This window comes from Dipodomys spectabilis, unplaced genomic scaffold, assembly GCF_019054845.1.
Source record: "Dipodomys spectabilis isolate Male_0828 unplaced genomic scaffold, ASM1905484v1 ptg000157l, whole genome shotgun sequence".
Taxonomy (NCBI): Eukaryota; Metazoa; Chordata; class Mammalia; order Rodentia; family Heteromyidae; genus Dipodomys; species Dipodomys spectabilis.
This window is the reverse complement of record NW_024870834.1, coordinates 16279862-16299733: the sequence shown is the minus strand read 5'-3', so window position 1 is coordinate 16299733 and position 19872 is coordinate 16279862. Positions and strand designations below refer to the sequence as shown.

The 19872-nt window shown below is 41.0% G+C and overlaps 1 protein-coding gene across 6 annotated transcripts in view; it reads left to right on the top strand.

Moving 5' to 3' along the window:
- Nrxn3 (neurexin 3) overlaps positions 1-19872 on the top strand; it is a 1519933-nt gene that overhangs the window by 450123 nt on the left and 1049938 nt on the right. For all 6 annotated transcript variants that reach the window (XM_042692577.1, XM_042692576.1, XM_042692579.1 and 3 more), the window contains 2 exons: positions 2012-2450; positions 6435-6818. In XM_042692577.1, coding sequence (XP_042548511.1) covers positions 2012-2450; positions 6435-6818 — 823 coding nt within the window. The remainder of the gene's footprint in view (positions 1-2011; positions 2451-6434; positions 6819-19872) is intronic.

Here is a 19872-nt window from a genome sequence, read left to right as displayed (position 1 = left end):
TCAATCCGGTAGAGCTAAAAGAAGAAATTCAGCTGGGAAGCTAAGTGTGTATGACTTTCCACAATGCTAACAATGAGCTTTCATGGTTCTGCTGGTATGACCTGGTTCCAGGTGCCTACACTGCTGAAGCACATAGACCCTTGAGCTAACTGCCTGAGTTCAAGTGCTGCTCTGTCACTTACCAGCTCTGGGCCTGTGGGAGTGCTCCTTAACTACCTATTCTGTGTATTTTGCATCTGTAAAATAAAAGAATAATTCTAGGTATTCCAAATGGGTGTTGTTAAGATCTAATGGGATGGTGGGTGATAAAATCTGTAGCAGAGTACCTGCTGGTAAGTGCTGGATAAGTGTTAGCATCATTATTTTTCTCATAGGGTTAGTAGCATGATCAAGGGTACAGAATGGGTGAAACATTTTTAGTGTCTTGTCATAGTTACACATCACTATCGTAGTATCTATTAAAAGCCAAACAGGCCAAGGGCTGGTGGCTCATGCCGTAAATCTTAGCTACTTAGGAAGCTGAGATCTGAGGATCCTGATTCAAAGCCAGCATGGGCAGGAAAGTCTTTAAGACTCTTATCTCCAATTGACCACCAGAAAACTGGAAGTAGAGTTGTGGCTCAAGGTAGAAGAATGCTAGCCTTGAGCACAAAAGCTCAGGGACAGCATACAGGCCCTGAATTCAAGCCCCACAACCAACAAAAAGAGAAAAAAAATCAAACACCTCTACTTGATTCTCTTCTGGTAATGGGGGATGGAAGGCAAATAGTTAAGTATTATCCTAGGACTTGAATGGGAGGGAAATTGTTCTGGATGGTACAAATTAAATGAGCTCTATATGATGTGATCTGCTGAACTAACTTCCAGTGGAAACTAGTCTCTGGTACAATATTCTCGGTCCTCCCTCTTTACTAAAAGAAATGTGCACAGCTGACTGATCTAGAACTTCAGAATATCCCAGTGTATGACCATAGCAAGGGCAGAGTCAATGCATCACAATACAACACAACAAAACAATAACAACAAAAAAGACCCTTTAAAAAAATCAACTGAACAAGCACTTTAAAGGAAATATATACACGATTTAAAATTCAAATAGGACAATGTTAAATGTAAATTATTTAAATGAACCCTACAAATCTACTGTTCAATGACAACTTCATATTTGTGTTTCTTTCCAAAGATACTTTATGCTTATGAACATCTGGACTTATCACACTCTTCATCTTCCCCTGCCATCATTACACAATGATAGCATGTATGTGTACTTTCACTGAACAATATGACTCAGAGGGCCTTCATACCCAAACTAGAAGGCACTACCTACTTTTATTGAATGTGTAATATTCCATTATAATGGTGATGTTTTACCAGAAGGTGATCATGATGCCGCTTCTGGTCTTTTTTGTTGTTATTGTCAGTCATGGGGCTTGAACTCTGGGCCTGGGTGCTGTGCCTGAGCTCTTCAGCTCAAGGCAAGTGCTCTTCCACTTGAGCCACAGCACCACTTCCGGTTTTCTGGTGATTAATTGGAGGTAAGAGTCTCACAGAGTTTCCTGCCTAGGCTGGCTTTGAACTATGATCCTCAGATCTCAGTCTCCTGAGTAGCTAGGATTACAGATGTGAGCCATTGGCACCCAGCTGATGCTTCTGGTCTTTTACTAAGGATGGTTCAGGTAATAATGCATTTGGATAAAAGTATTTGTATGAGTTCATCTTAGTATCTCTTGAATTGTACTTACAAGTTCACACTGTAAATTTCTGAAAACACAAGAGATTTGTGGAAAGGACAAAGGGATATGATGGAAATGTGGAAGCATCAGAGCTTCTGCGCATACCAGACATCTCTTTGGATGCTTTTTGTGTAATATGTCTCATGTGTCTCATGTTGTTTCAGTCCATTGTGTCCTGAAGCCTCTTCCTGAGCCTTTTCTCTAGATGCCCTGTGAGTGATGGATAGATACTGTTTGCAAGATTGATTCATATGGCACTTTGGTTTGGCTTTTGACAGGTTGTTTATAAGAATAATGACATCCGTCTGGAGCTGTCTCGCCTGGCCCGGATTGGGGACACCAAGATGAAAATCTACGGTGAAGTTGTGTTCAAGTGTGAGAATGTGGCCACACTAGACCCCATCAACTTCGAGACCCCAGAGGCTTACATCAGCTTGCCCAAGTGGAACACCAAACGTATGGGTTCTATCTCCTTTGACTTTCGCACCACTGAGCCCAACGGCTTGATCCTTTTCACTCATGGGAAGCCTCAAGAGAGGAAGGATGCTCGGAGCCAAAAGAACACAAAAGTCGACTTTTTTGCGGTGGAACTTCTGGATGGCAACCTGTACTTGCTGCTTGACATGGGCTCTGGCACGATCAAGGTGAAGGCCACTCAGAAGAAAGCCAATGATGGGGAATGGTACCACGTGGATATTCAGAGAGATGGCAGATCAGGTAGGAAGAGGTTGGGTATGTGACCGAGACTCGACTCAAAGCTGTAGCCTTTCTTATTTCCTCCTGGTTTAATATTTCTATTTAATTTTTTCTCACTTGCCTGTTCATCAAATCTAAAATGAGTCTCTTCAGTGCCAGTTGGAAGATAGTTTTTGAACAGGACTCCTGTCTCATAGCAGCTCACATTCCCACACATTTTCCTTGTCAGACTTTGCACAACCATCTCAGAGAGCGTTCAAAAACCCTGGAACCAGTAGCCTTTCCGTTCTTACCAAAAATGACTGTCTTATCACTGGTGGAATCTTCCTCTTTGTTCCTCTTCTCCTTTAGCTCATCACCAAGGAAACCAACTGTGACATCACAGACGTTGCATTATGTGATTACTCTGTAAGATAAGCTTCACTGAGAGCTCATGCAATTGTACCCCTTCAGTTTTGTCAAGAGTCATCTTGCAAGGAGAAACGATGACAGGGAAAGGAAAAGCAAATTGATTTTTCCTGCAGTCATGTTCAATTTAAAGCCTTCCTGTGGTGTGAATGCCTCTATTTCCCTCTTCTACTCAGATCCCCTTAACTCTCCTTTCCTCTTCCTAACCTTTTCCATTTGGTTTAAATGGCTTTGTTTGTTTCTACAGCTGCAGATCAAGCAAGCTGTAGCCCTAGGCAGTACATCACCACTCTGGAACAGTAACAAACAGGGTAAAAAACAGGAACAGTGAATATGAGATTTTGAATGCCTGAACAGTCTGCCTAGCTTTCTAAGGTCTAAGGCCCGTGAGGCAATGAAGGTTGAAACTTGCTCTAACAGAAAAGATGTTCTCCCAGAGGAGGAATGAGAGACTTTGGATTTCACACTCATTTTTGGTAGTCTTTAGGTAGACTATAGACAAGAAAGGTCTTGGCTACTATATTTTCATATCTGTAGGGATTCACATTCTCTTGGTAAACATTTTACAAAGTCTTCATTTGGATATTTTATGTCTAGGTACCTTTGGCCCAGTAGCGAAAAGGAAGAGGTTCTCCCAAGAGATAGCTGAGTGCCAAAGGGATGTTTTGTCTATGTATTTCTAGAACTGGAAGGATGGCATTGATGGGAACATTGCCCTAGGAAGAGTCAGATGGCTTCTGCACAGAGAATAGATGGAAGCAGACCGCAGTCCTGGATGTTTTATTGCCCAGTAGGAATCTCTTACTAACTCAGAAATCTGATTGGAACCAAAAGGACTCAAATTAAACGTGCTTGTTGAGCAAGAATGAACATTTTGTGCTTTTTGAAGAGAAACACACAGACATACACACACAAATTACTTTCTCTGGAGGCTGAATTACTCTCTCAAGTTTATCAATAAAATGCCAGCAGGAACAGAGCTAGAAAGCTATCTCAGAATTAGCAAAAACAATAACAGAAAATAAAAACACAACCCTCTGCTGTGGAGCCAGGCTGTGGTTAAAGGGTTTTGTATCTATCTAACCTACACTTTGACCCAGCTGAAAATTACCTATGTGTATCAATTATTGGCCAGACCACTTACAACCACCATATGTTTAATTCTGTTTATTCCCAACACATATTGCTTTTGTCAGTAGGGTAGCTCTTTTGTTTTGTTAGAACTGCCAGTGGACCCATCAGTGGCAAATACATTTAGATTTTGTAAGTGCTGAATTTCATACCTGGAAGCCATAGCGTTAGCAACTTCTTTTAATTGCTGACAAATTTGATCAAACCCTTTTATTGGTTAAACAATTATTATGCTGGGAAAGAAGTGTAACTTAACATTTTCACATGATCCCCTAAATTTCATTTAATAATATTTACTAAATTATAAACTAATTCTAAAATGGGTATAAAAACAAGAGTGCTTATGTATGGTACCTTTGACCCCTGACTTTGTTCAGAATAATATAATAGAAAAATTATCCAGGAAAAACGCTTATGCTCTCTCTGGAGTTGTGGAACTGAGTCTTAAAACATGAAAAATGCACTCAAAACAGGACTGCTGACATATCTAGAGGCCAGGTTTCCATGGGATATAGAAAAGACTAAATTTTAAATCAATTTTGCTACTGTCCTTACTTATCTAGCTAGCTAGCTAGCTAAAGTGGAGGAATCTATCTATCTATAGATAGATAGATTCCTCCACTTTAGCTGGTGATCACATTGGAAGATAAAGAAGGGAGGCTGTGTATGAGAAGATAGTAAGAGAGATAAATACTAATTTTCCAGGTTTTACAGTAGAGACAATAGTAACTCTTTGCAAGATTGATTTTGAGGGTCAAATCCAAAGCAACATATAAATGGGCTGGGGTATAGATCGTTGGTAAAAATGTATGCTTAGCTGTGTGTGAGGTCCTAGAATTGATCTCCCATAACAGAAATAAGTAAATATTATTTAGCACATAAAATACTTAAAATGGAAGTTGGCAGGACATTATTGATGCTGGGTAGAAAAATGATAAAAAAAAAAAAAAAAAAGAAGAAGATGCCAGGTATTATGGTACACAACTATAATCAAAACTACTCAGGAGGCAGAAGCAGGAGGGTGCCAGCCCCAGGCCTTTGCCAGTATCAGTATAAAATGCTATCTATCTGAATACATATAACAGGGTTTTAGGGGCTGAGGACATGGCTCAAGTTGAAGCACCTACGTTGAGGTACCAGTACTATCAAGAAAATTTAGAAACATAACAAAATCAGAAATAACAAAAAAGCACATTTCCTCTATTCATTTCTCACACCGACTATTATTTAGACTGCACTTCACATTCCTGATCTCATTTTATCTGTTCAGTCCTTTAGACTTTACCTTCTTGGTTGAGGGAACTGAGATTCAAAAGAAACAGAAACCAAGGGTTTATAGGGCTAGATTCTGGCCCCAGACACTAGGTTATACCTTCTAGGATCTCATTTGACAGTGCCCTGCCGCTCCCTGGATTTGTCTGTCATTGGCCTTATTCATTCTTGCTCTCTTTTGCCTTCTCAGTGATGGCCAAATTTGTACCTTGGGACCTTTGTAAATTCCCTGTCACTATCATGCTCTTCCCTATGTGCTTTGTGTGGCTAGATCTGTCTTAACATTCTGATTAACTGATACCGACCTAGAAAAGCCTTCACTAACTCCATACTTTAAAGTAGAACTTAAAGTAGAATCCCTGGGTAGCTACCAGGGCACCCATCTGCCTTTCCTCACGGCACTTTCCATACCTAATTCCCCTTGTCTATAGAGTTAATTTTTGATCTCCTATCTCCCTTGTGTGAAAGCTCCCCTCTTTGAGAGGAAGGATCGCCTGACAAGTTCATCTCTATGCCTACATCTAGACCAGAAACAGAAGAGGCGTTCAATGCACAGTTATTAAAAGAATAAAGATACTGGACTTAAAATTTATCCAAGGCAACGCCCCAAATATTTACTGGTAGGCCTGGGAGTTAATGCCTAGACTATGATGTGTCAGTACCCTGAGCAAGAGACAGAAGAGGAAACCCCATCCTTTGGAGGAGAGTCAGACAGCAACTAGGAACCAGGCAAACATTTACAAGGAAGGACCTTATTCTAGCCCAGGCCCGATGGCAAGCACTGTACTTATATTAGCTCACCTCATCATCACACCAGCCTGTGAAGTGAGGACGGTGAAGGCACTTGTTCCAGTTTGTAGAACGTTCATGTGGCAGGTCTGCAACGCGAATGCAAGGCAGGAACACGTTCCCTGTTTGGGCGGCCTACTCTTAGGTAGAGAAAAGATTTGCTAGGGATCAGGCCACTGGGATTTTCCTTTCTGTGATCGTCCTAGCTGGCAAGGATTGGAACCAGATAGGCCTCTCTAGGACCTTGCACGATTTCATTCCTTTGCTTCCCCTCTTCTCCTGATTCAGAACCACGGGTCTTAGACCTCCCCTGCTGGGCGGCTTGCACCTGGTTCATCAATTGGTAGGCTCACCTGAGCTGCCAGAGAGACCATTAGCTCACTCTGTGTCGCCCTCCCACCCCAGGTACCATATCAGTGAACAGCAGGCGCACGCCATTCACCGCCAGCGGGGAGAGCGAGATCCTGGACCTGGAGGGGGACATGTACCTAGGCGGCTTGCCGGAGAACCGCGCTGGCCTCATCCTCCCGACAGAGCTGTGGACAGCCATGCTCAACTACGGCTACGTGGGCTGCATCCGGGACCTGTTCATCGACGGGCGCAGCAAGAACATCCGGCAGCTGGCCGAGATGCAGAATGCTGCGGGCGTCAAGTCCTCCTGTTCACGAATGAGCGCCAAGCAGTGTGACAGCTACCCCTGCAAGAACAACGCGGTGTGCAAGGACGGCTGGAACCGCTTCATCTGCGACTGCACGGGCACCGGCTACTGGGGCAGGACCTGTGAACGGGGTAAGTGGCCCAGCTGGGTGACAGGCGGCCGGTTGAGTGGGGTGAGTTTTACAGATGCACCTGCCGTGTGGCTCTCTGGCTGTTCTTCCAAAGGAGAGTTATTAGGTTCTTTTCTAGTTTTGACTGCTTGGATTTGCTTGGCTACGGTTGCAATGCAGAGGGGGGAAACTTTAGACTCCATGCGACCTTGATTGTGGTATATGTTGGATTCTGCCTCTTCTAGTTGATTCCCTTTGGGCCTCTAAGGCAATGAACCCATTAGGTGTGCCTAGTATTCCTTTGACTCGTTGCTTGTTAAGTGTTTTCAGTATGGTAACTCCTGGGTTAGGATTTAGTAAGTAGATTATGGGATCATACAGCAACATCTCTGTCTTTATGAAAGTGGTTGCCCAGCAGAATTAAATTAATTTCAAGCATGATGAGTTTTAGAAGACATTGTGTCACGAGGTGGTTATAAACACAAACTCTGGGCTAGATTGGGTAAGAAAAACAACCCTTGTGGAGTCACATGAACTGCATCAAGGTAATTAATTTCCTCAATTGTGAAAGGGAGCTAATCAGGCACATATCTTACCGGATACTGGTGATGACTGAGTGTTAGTGGGTAACATTGAACACACATTCGTGAGCTAGTGATTGTAGTTGCTATCAAGACCACTACAGGGAAGATAAAAAGAAGTTTGGGATGTTCATGCAGTGGGACCTAGTATACTGAAGGGGTTCAGACAAAGCTTCTGCAAAGAAGAAATACCTAAATTCAGACTGGATGTGTGAGCAGGCCCAAGCTGGCCAAAGAAATAAGAAGAGCCAGGTGCCAATGGGTCACACCTGTAATCCTAGCTGCTCAGACTGAGATCTGAGGATTGCAGTTTGAAATTAGGCTGGGCAGGAATGTTCATGAGAATCTTGTCTGCAGTTAAACAGCAAAAAACTGGAAGTGGAGCTGTGGCCCAAGTGGTGGGGTATAAACCTTGAGGGCAATTGCTAAGGGACAATGCCCAGGTCCTAAGTTCAAGCCCAAGTACCAGCATAATAAAGAAACAGGATGGATGTGTATAAGCTAAAGAAGAGGGACAGTGTGAGCCATGAGACAGATGCAAGGCCATGGAAGGGCTGAGGAATAAAGTTTAAATTGAGATGAACACTTTGCTCCTTTCTGATCAAAGGCATAATGGGTTAGGGTGGAATGCAAGGAGGCTAAGTAGATGAGGACTGGCTCTGAAGAGCAAGCCCAGATTTTTCTGGGAGGAGGCCTGGCTGCTCACAACTTCAGCATCTTACATTTGCACGACTTTAGAGTTTGGGAGGAGAATAGAAATAAAGGTGAGCGAAAGGACACTATCAAGATAAGGGAACTCCTGTCTGTAATCCATATTCAGACTATATAGTTTGATTTATTTAATTTTTTAATATACCAAGTCACAAAAAGTAAACTATCTCTCCATGGACTGTTTCATATTTTATATGAAATGATGCTTTACATGTATATCAAGCTTTTCTGAGGGCCTAGTCCCAGGGTTTTAAGAATATCACATCTGTAATAGCTATGGTTCCTACTTCCAAAGAATTAATCTTTTTATCCAACTGAGAAATTGAGACATTTACATAAGAAGTAACAATACAGTGATAGCAGCATAAGAAGATGTGGAGATTCAGAGAAGGGCAGAATGTCTTAAGGGCAGATCTGCACAGTCTCACTATTAAAGAGAGCTGCAGCCTGGCACTGGTGGCTCACACCTGGAATCCTAGCTACGTAGGAGGCTTAAATCTGAGGATCTGGTTCCAAGCCAGCTTAGGCAAGAAAGTCCATGATACTCTTATTTCCAATAAACTACCAAAAAAAAGCAGAAATAGAGCAGTGGATCAAGTGGTATAGAGTGCTAGCCTTGAGCAAAAGAAGCTGAGGGACCCAGACCCTCAGTTCAAGCCCAAGGATGTACACACACACACACACACACACACACACACACACACACACACACACACACACACACACACACACACACACACACACACACACACACACACACACACACACACACACACACACACACACACACACACACCCTGCTGAAACCAGGAATTATGAAGTCTGGTGATAGGAGGGATTCTGGATGGGGCTGGAGCAGTTGCTACATGACCAATGACAGAGTGTTTTCAAGAGGTAGTTTTTGTAAGGCCAACCATGTTCTTTTTTTTTTTTACATGAATTTTTTTTTTTTATTGTGAAAATACTGTACAGAGGGGTTACAATTACATGGGCAAGATAGTGAGTACATTTCTTATCAAGCATTGTAGCCTCCTCCTTTGTTTACCCTTCCCATCCCTTCCCATCTTCCCACCCCTCCCAATCCTCCCCCCCCCCCCCCCGCAAGTTGTAAAGTTCGTTTTTGACATGACAACTTGTAGTTCTCATTGTTGCAACAGGTCCATCTGCTTAGTTCAGTTGTATTCCAAGGGAACTGCAAAACTTTCTTAGAGTCAGACCAAAAACAGGACACAGGACATTAGGGGTAAAGGGGAAAAAGAGAACATTCTTGGGGAACTTAAATTCAGATTCAACCAATTTTCAAAGTAACAGCAACCAGAACATGAAGTAAGACGAGAAGACAGCCAACTAGAATAAAAATAGGCCACCGAGTATTGATAAGTCTGTCAAGTACCTGGGCTCTTTCCAAATATCTTTGTAGGGTAGCCTACTCTGGTTGGCTGGTTCTGGTTTGAAGGGAAGAAGAGAGAGAGAAACAGAAAGGTCACTTGAGCTCTGAGGTGCAGGAGATAGTTTTGATAGAATGCAAGGTGTTACATATATTGCCATACCTATCAAAGCAGCCTAAAACCAAGGTCACCTCAAACATCTCACAGCTTCCTCTTGGGTCCTTTCTAATTGGTCCTTTGTGTAGTGATGGAGGCAGAGATCAGTGTCTATAGACAGCTGTGCAAGGTGTCCATGAGCTCACTGATTCCAAGGGCAAATCAATGGGAGTTAGTCCAAGATTGGCCAAGTACAGTGAAAGTCACTGCACCTTTTACATTGTCACTTTTGACTAGACATTAAAAGGCAGCTGATTGGGGATATATGAGAGACAATTATTCTTGGTGCAGTGCAGCCAAGAGTCATCCATTCTGACCAAATGAGAAAGAGCTTAACAGATTTAAGACATTTGATCTATACATCGCTCAAATCCCAGACGGTTGGACTGATTGTTTTGTTCCCCCACTAATTATTTTTTGCCCCTGTATTGTTCCTGACACCATGTTCAGAATGAATCAGTGGAGTGGAAAAAATGATAGGACTCTGCTCAGCTAGAAAGGAAAACAGAGCTTTCAATGACATTGCTTTTCTTTTATTGGAACTGATTCATCAGTGGAAATTATTTTCTCCATTTCTCATACTGGCAATAGGGTCTCTACAATGTTCTAAGGTCTATGGTCAATTCTGGAAATGTCAAACAGCAAACAAAACTGACACAGCTTCTACTTTTGATTAAGCGTTGTCTGGATTTCCCAGAGGGGGAAAAAGGATTGTGGGAAGTGTTTAATGTATGAATGTTATGGCAGACGTCTGTCGAGAAATTGTATGGCCAATAGGTCGAGTGGCCACTTTCATATGTAGGATCCTGGTGGGGAGGTAGGTTCTCAGAGTTTCTTGAACTTTGTTGGCTCCTATTTCTAACAAAACAATGTTGTTGTTGTTTTTTTATTCCACCTCTGATTTTCAGTCTCCACTATAGGCATTTCTGAAGTGTAGTGAAAGAAAAGTGTTTGGCATCCTTTTTACATAAGACCATGAGCCCCTTGTATTAAGGAATTTTGGGTCACTTATCATAACATTAACCTGGTTCTATTCTATTTCCTATTCTCTACTTTTTTTCTTAGAAAATTTAACCTTATGCCTAGCTTTGACAATTGGTACAGAATGAGATAAGTCAAAGAAAATTCTTCAAGTCATGTCTTCCACTGAGCCCCAAACAGTTTCCTGAATCGGAAATCTTATGGGCTAAGTCCTTTAACATCCCTGGACTCACAACAGGAACGGTAGTGTTAGAAGGACTCGGTGTCAATGGAGCAGAGGTCACATCCATGATCTCTACTAATGCTCCTACCTTTTGATTTCATGGTGGCCAATGCAGTTCATGTGTGGCACCAAAATGCCAGTGCATGAAAATGGAGAAAGTGTGATGAGATCTAGAAATTGGAATTTAGAGTCAGAGCTGGCTTATATCAAACACTAGATGAAAATTGTCCAAGGAACTAAAATTGGTCTAAGGGATAATTGCTATTGTATTTAGATTCTTTATATATGACCCGATGCTTCTCTAAGAAGACATAGATGCCCTGCATATACTGACTGGTTAATTTTATATTATATCATTTGGTGTCCTGTTCATAGAGAGACATCTCTGTGACCTAAAAAAATTAAAGGCCTGCTCTAGATACTTAATTCCAATCAATTTACTTGAAATTTTAATCTGTTGGAAGACTACTTGCTATCCTATGAAGTGCTCCTGGACAAAAGTACACCTAATTTATTTCTTCTGAGAATGTATGACCATCTGACATTTGTCAGTACAGACATAGTCTCCTTACAGTATGGCCAAACCATTTAGTTCAGTGGGGGAGTCCCAGCAACACAACTCTAAGAATATGATCTGTAAGTGAACCCTTAAGTTTAAATCTGAATCAACTTCAAATTCTCTCCTCTTCCCTGAATGCCTTAAACTATATATGTGGGGGGGGGGCATTAGTTTTTTCAAGAGAGCAAATGAGGATCAGCAAAGTTTCAAACCTATATCAAGAAAAGTGCCCTGCAGAATGCTTCCCTAGCACCAGAGTGGTATGGTTGTTGCCATAAATTTTGGAGTCAGATAGACCTTGATTCCTATATCAATTCTGTAACTTATTAATAAGATGATGCGAAATAAGTAATTATTCTAAGACTGTTTTTTTTTTCTGTAGTGTAGAGGTATTAAGTGTTTGTTTCTTGACAGTTGCAAGCTCCGGAATCAACTATGGTAGCCAAGAAATGGATTTACTGAGTGACTGGAAAAGTATCAACAACTCAGTAACTATGATTAGGAAGGAAGGCAGAACAGCTATAAGGTCCTTGAATACTGTGATTGATATCCTTTTACCTTTAGGAATATTACATTCCCAGTTTTCATCTTCCAAAAACAAGGCACATTTGGTTCTATTTACTTATCTTCGACTACCAATCAATCTGTCTAGATGAGCAGTTACTTAGAACAGATGTGATAGGTTACCTATATGTACAAGTTGGGGGTGATCTCTTTTTTACATATCATATGATTTTTATTTTTTAATTTATTTTATTGTAAAGACGCTGTACAGATAGATTATGGTTACATGAGTAAGGTAATGAGTACCTTTCTTGTTGAACATTGTTACCATTCCTTTGTTTTTCTCCCATTATCCCTTCCTTCCCCAACTCCTCACCCCCCTCAAAGTTGTAAAGTTTATTTCCAACATAGTGTCTTGTGAGTATCGTTGAATGGGTCATACTTTGTCCTTGTTTCAGCATTTTGTTATTCCCCTTCCCTTCCCCAAATCAATTAAATATATGTACACGACACAGGGTACCAGAATCAAAGACAGTGATTTCCAGGGATAAACCAATGGGAAAATAAAAATGAAATAAAATAAGAAGACAGAACTAGATATAGTACATTAGTGACAACAAGGTCAACAACCAAAATAAAAGACCTGTTGTTTCTATGTCTTGGAGATCATTTCAATTAGCATCATTTTGTCTCTGCCAATACTATCCTTGGCATATACTAATTATTGCAAATGAAGGCAACTCTAGAACCTATGTTTCTTTGGGTCTGGCTTACTTTACTTAATATGCTTTTTTCCTTTCCGGCTTTTTTCCTTTTTGCTTATGTGGTGCTGAGGAATCGAACTCAGGGCCTCGTGCATGCAAGGCAAGCGCTCTACCACTGAGCCACCTTCCCAGCCCCTATGCTTTTTTCCAAGTCTTTCTTCTTTCTTATGAAAGGGGCGATATCATCTTTCTGATAAAAACATAAAATTCCATTGTTTATATATACCACATTTTCTAGATCCATTCATCTATTGAGGGGCACCAGGGTTGGTTCCATATCTTAGCTATGGTAAATAATGCTTCAATGAACATGGTTGTGCTGGTAGTTTTGGTGTGGTCTTGCTTGTGATCATTTGGATAAATGATAGATGCTTTTAAAAAAGAGTGAGTCATAACATTAGATTCATTTTACCATCTGCCATCCCCACTTGTCACAGGGCCATTATCCCTCAAAGTCCTGAGATTTCTCCTTTCCTGTTCAAGTGAGTCTTGTTCACTGATGTCAAGTGTTCATGGTAATCAAATACTCTCCAAGAAGACTTAAGTTCTCTGGAGAGAGGTTAGAATTGTACATCCTTTTGCAAGATGTCTTCATAGTACAATAGCTCAGATCCTTTCCCAGCATAAATGGTGCCTTGGATTTTATTCTTTTAATCTTAATTCACACCTGAATTCAAATTCTTTTCTGCCTTAAGGCCTAGGGAATATTCAGCAAAGGATGGGGACCATGTTGGTTTCCTCTAATGTTGTAAACCTCAATAGCTGGGAAAGAGTATATGTTGTAAAAGAATCTGACATTAGGAAAAAGTTATCAGACGCTCAACACAATTCTTAGCTATTTAATGTAACTTTGGCTAGTCTTTTCTAAAAATCATTCATGAAGGTCTTGTTTTCTCCTGTGGAGCTAGAATATTACTGCAGGTAAATGCGTATGCTCAACTTTCCCATACTGAATACCATATTGCAATCTTCAATTTCTCTTCCTTGCTTTTATGTGCTGGTAGCCACAGAAAGATATGTATATGTGTGATAGAGGACATATAAATAGCGTATCAATAAATAATAAAACCTTACTGAACTATTTTCTTAGTGCTCTTCCATAGTTAAGTCAGTAGATAACCAGCCACATGGTAACTCCTACACATTTTTTTCCTACATTTATTTTAATTACTTAATTTATTTATTTTATTGTCAAGGTGATGTACAGAAGGGTTACAACATAAGTATTAGTGCATATCTTGTCAAACTTGTTACCTCCTCTCTCATTTTTCTTCCACTTTCCCTTCCCCCCACACCCTCCCCCGAGTTGAACAGATTATTTCCAACATATTGTCTTGTGAGTATCATTGTTGCATTGGTTACCCACTTGTCCTTTGTCTTACCATTCTGTTGTTCCCCTTCCATTCCCTAATTCACATTATTTTCATCCTTCCATTTTTGGCAATTTCTGCTGTCTGCTAAAAGAATATTATCTTACAATAGTATCTTACAATCATATGCTTTTGAAAACATAAACTTTCCACAACAAAGAGAGTGGTGGAGAGGGCAAATCTAGTCTCCACAATTCCATTTATCTGACATCAGATGAAAATCAACAATATAGGTGTGAGGACCTTTCAAATGATAAGAGGAAAGGAAGGTAGGCACCAGCCAATTCCCTTCCTACTCAGAGACTCCCTTCCAGCCAACCCCTCTAGCTCACCCATTGTCTCTATGATTACAGAAACAGCAGTAGGAGTAAATTGGCCCAGGAAGGCTGAGACCCCACTCTTAAGTGAGGATGTATTTCCTGGTAACCATGACATCAGAAAGTAGTAGCATTGGTAGAGCTCACTGCTATGACCTGTGCTTCATCCTTGTTTCTAGAGGTGAGGCAATAGAAGTCCTGAGAAGTTAATATCACTCACCATAGAGCAACTGTAGAACAGTTGTGATTCATGATTCTGCACTCTCAATCCTTTGCACTTTTCATTTCACTAAGCAGCCTTCCCTTCCCATAGCAAAGTGTAGATTCTAAGGTTATTAGGAAAAGATAGCATATTTAAATATCTTTTCCTACAGTCTCTAGCACTATGCTATACACATACTCATACAATGTGGTTACCAAGTGTTGGAGGGCCTCAGGGCCCTGTGTTGCTGTGTTGGATCTCTCTGTCTTCACTCTCCTTGGATCCCTCATTCACAGCTGTGGTATCAAAGCTCATCTATATGCTGGTGATTTCTCCAATTGGGCTCTCTAGTCTAGAGCTGTCCTTGGAATCCTCATTTGTCTATGCAATATCATTGTTTAGATTTTTGACATAGATGCCTTAATCATATCATTGGAAAACAGATGCCTTGAGTTCTTTCCCCTTGTACCAAAGGTCTTTTACTTTCAGATTTTTCCGTCTCGGTAAGTGACATTACCACTGTCCTTGGGCATTTTTACCCCTACAGCATTCAGTTTATCTCACTGACTCCTGACAGCTCCTTGTCAAAAGCATTTTGTATCTCTGACTTCTGTCCCTCCCCTGTACTACTGCTGTAGGCTGAAACTACACCAGTGACTTCTTTGGGCAGCTAGGTAGTACTCAGTACATGATTAAAAAAACACAACCCTCTTTGGGTCCTCCTCACAATATTAAAGTTAGCTTCTCGAAATCACCATGTAGGCAGTAGATTGTTACCTTTGGTTCCCGTGACTTTTGGTCCGGAGAACTGATGTGTCTTTGGAGCTTCAAAAGTGATATGCATTTTCCACAAACACATCTCCAGCTCTTTGCCTACATGATGCTTTGTGAGTTAAATTCTGAAGATTAAGAACTTGTAGAGGACATGTTTTCTGTCCTTCATGAGCTCAGTCTTGTAGATGAGGATGGAAAAGTAATTTGCAAACTTTCAAGCCATCCAGAAAGGACAAGAATTCAGGGAGTAATCATAAGACAGGAAGAGATATAACAATTAGAAAGTGAGAGGACTAACCTGATTTAACACTCTATAACTGGTTTGGAATTCCCTGGGGTCTTTGCACCCCAGTACACTGATGGTAGAAACAACAGAAGCCATGGATTCTTAACATCGAATAAGATAAGTGGCTGCTTTTACTGGTTTCAATGTCACTGAGCAAGGGACCTTGTCTTATGATCATGCTTCCATGCCCACAGGGCTTTCAGGACCTTGATTTGGTCCTATGACCTTGAGATTGTTATTTGGGTCCTCTGGACTCACTGTTCTGCAGGAATATAATGAGGCAATTGAGTTTCATGCTCTCCTAGGGCCCTTCAACTTTAAAACTCTGTAATTCTCAAATGTCATCAGCTTGGCAATGCTTTCTCTTTGCCCAAGTAGAAGAATAAAGGTGAGTGAAGGGCAGGACAGGACTGTGAGCCCTTGTTTCTTGCACTCTGCAGAATTCTCAGGGTCAAGATGCTGGGTTTAGTTATATCTGTAGTGCACTAACATTTTAACTCTCAATAATTACCTTTGTACACTGAGTACACTTCAGGTCTGTGATATATAAACTTTGATGAAGATTAATTAGCTTTAGCTTTATTCAGAACATTTTTCTCTTGGTAGTATTTGGGTTTGAACTCAAGGCTTTACACTTGTTCAGCAACGCTTCTTTGATTTAGTTTTTTTTTTTCTTGATAGTCTCTGAAATTTTGGTCCAGGGCTGGCCTCAGACCACCTTACCTGTGAGTTCTATGTAACGGGAAATACAGCAGTGTGTCATTATTCCTGGCTTTTTTTTTTTTTTTTGCTTTTGTTTTTGAGATAGAGTCTCTCTCCCTTACCTGTTGCCTAAGATGACCTCAAACTCAGATCCTTCTGATCTCTACCTCCTAAAGAGTTGAAGTTGTAAGCATTAATTACCATGCTTGGATCTTCAGAGAATTAAAAGAGTATTCACTTTTTGGCCATTAATGAATAATGGCAGGTATCCAGGAGAGAGGTTTCCATGAAATACAAATTTATTGACACCAAGGCATCTCTACCTTATCCTTAGCCACAGTTGCTGCAATCATACAAATGTGTCTCTGGTGACAACGACAGAAAAATGCTCTCGTTTCTTTCATTTGTTCTCTTCCAATTCTGCAAGTTCCTCTACACCAGGCGCAGGATTGCATAGACCCCAGGGTGATGGCGAGCCTTAACTAAGACTAATCAAGAGATACTCTGCATTAGAAGTGATCCTCTTGCTCCAAAGAGGGTCAGGAAAACGTGTGCTAGTGATTTTGGACAGGCGGGGGACTTGGGAGAGTTTTCAAATGTCGCCACCTCCACTAGCATATCACCTGAGAACATGAAGGGCAGTGGTCTGGGGGTATGTGACAGCTGTTTATGAACCGCAGCACACCTGCTGCTGGCTGCAGTGCTGTCAAACTCGGGACATGGTGGCCATTTACATCGCTACTCCATCCCGTTATTACTGCATCTGCTGAACAGGACTTAACTGCCAGCCGACATCTGTCCATTATAATGCAATAAATTGAGATACGGCTAAATGATGAGAAACAAGTGCTTTGCGCTGCAGCACGAGGAGGTTGTGGCAGACTGTCCTCGTCTCTGCTTTCATGTTTCTGTTCACAGATAGATGAATCCATCATCAGTTTGAATTAAAAGGAAAGTAAAGCAAAGAGACCTCCTGTTTATTGAAAGGAGTTATCTACCGGCTTTACGATAGGTTTTTAATATGCACTGGGAAATTTAACCCTCCCATTCTCTGCAGGCTGCATAGGTACCTCTCTCCATTTCCAGATGAAGAAATGGAGGCCTACTTTATTCCAGAGTAACAAGTGAGTACCGTGTGCTAGGGACTATGCCCAGCACTCAGGGTATAAAGACGTTGACTGTGGTTCTCTTTGTAAATATAACATTATTTTCTGATACAGAAGGAAGGTGAGACATAAATACAGGGGGAAAATTGCATGGGAAGTATCTTGGATTGCGTGACAAAAGAGCTGAGGTTTGGCAGAAGAACAAGACTCCCTCCCCTAGGCACAAAAGACAAGAGGAAAATATTCCAGACAGAGGAAAAGATAGACAGAAGGAGAACAGATCAGAGCACCTTAGAGCAGTTTGACATGGTGATGATTGAGGAGTGAGAAATAAGAGCCCTTATTTAGGTAGGAGATTGGGTTCAGGGATACTTCTAACAGATGGAGAAGGAGACGATGGCAATGGGACTTAGTAACCACTGCACACAGCTTAAGTACAGCCAACTTGGGATAAGGATTTGGTCACTGGAGTCTATTGTTTCATTCAGCTACCTTGAATCAGTGGAGGTTCTTGTGCGGACTGGGGAGGACCAAGGTGACCACTGAAAGTACACAGCAACCAGTCAAACCAAAATCTGCTTTGGTGCCACTCTGAACAAGTGATTACCTCCTTCCGGGCCTTGGTTTCTTTACTTATTACTAGAAATTGGCAGTGGCTGTTAAATTGTCTTTTTAGAGACTTTGTTTTAAAGTGCACACCTACCTGTGAAAGACAGTTATGCTCTTTTCTGAATCTGAAATTTAGTCATTAAAACATGTCAGCTAGTGACTGTGTGTCTTCTTACACAGAAGTATGAGATCACTGCCTTGACAGATAAGTCTAGGAGACTCTTATTCCCAGCTAATCACTAAAAAGCAGGAAGTGGAGCTGTGACTCAAGTGCCAGGCATGAGCCAAAAAGCTAAGAGGCAGTGAGTTGAAGACCCTGAATCCAAGCCCTAGCACCAACACTAACAATAAAAAAGATCAAATGCCATGTATAATGGCACAGATCCATAATCCCAGCTGCTCAGGAGGCAGAGGCAAGAGATCTCAAGTTCAAAGCCAACCCAGGCAAAAGTAGTGAGACCCTATCTCAAAAACAAAAGACAAAGAGCTCTAGGCATGTCTCTAGGCCACATGCCTACCAAGTGCAAATCCTTGAGTTCAACCCCTGCTGCCACAAAAAATAAAAGCTGTAATAACAACAACAGAATAAAAACCAACAAATGAAAACATCCTGGGGCTGGTAGTTTTATCCTCTCATGTTCTTCTCTTGTAGAAATTACTCAGATATAATGTTTATGTTTCAGCATATGGTTTAGACTAGTGCTTCAAAGTGGTAAAGGGAGCATTAGGTGTCCCACAGCATGCTTTGCTCTATAGTCCACATGGTTTGGGTTTGGGAATCTAGACTTGATTGCTGTAGTTCTAAAACTCGCAAGAATTAAGTTACAATAGTACGCTGCAACTGATGATCTGTAGATCAAGCATGTACTTGGTGGAAACACTTTATTTCCCCTTGTACTGTAAATCTGACCATATTTGAGATGAAACTGAAGATCTACTCATTAGAGATAAGGAAATTATATTTATAATTTTCCCTGATCTTACCCCTCCTGTAGATTTGAGAATTATGTGTGTGAGCCCATAAAACACATTTGTATAGTTTTTTTTTTTTCCTCCAGTTTCTGGGACATTTCTCTGCTTCATTTCATCACAGGTTCTGTTTTACTCCAGCCTGAAATTGTTGAGGGCAAGAAATATTAGACATATCATACTCATGAATAGAAGCTCCCAAATCAAAAACTAAAAAGTGGCCTGACAATGAAAACCAGGCAGAGAATACAGTCTTAGGATTCTTTATTTTACCAGTAGGGCAAAAATCTCAGATATTAGCTAATTGAATTACTCTTATGCCCAAATATAGGAAACAATATTTTTAGTATCTCATTTTGCTTCCCGTGAAATTTCAATTTTTCAAAGAAAGCCCAACATTAGGTGTGTGTGTCTATATACTCATGATTTATTATGCAGTAGAACCAGCATGTTAAAGCACTAGCCTTAATCAGTTTCCTTCATAATTCTCTCTCTTTGGTAAATTTTATTTAGATCACTAGCCAATCAATTTAAAGGGGAGGTATAAGAAGGGAGGAGACATGCACATGTCTCCTTCCTCTTTCTATTTTCATCTCTCTTTTCTCACTCCAAGAATGACAAATGCACTCAGTTCAACCAAGATGATTCTGGAATGACAAGTACATTTGCAAGGTAGGCCTGGAAACCCCGGGTTTGAAGGACTGTTGAAAGACTCCCTTCTGTGGGCTATTGGACAGCTATTTCCCTGGCACAGAGATCCAATCTTTCCTGGAGAAGATCATTTCATGCTTCTTAGCATGTTTAACCTTTACAGCAAGGCCTTCTCATCAAAATGACAAACCCCAACAGAGCCTTCTAAGAGGCCAGTAAATCA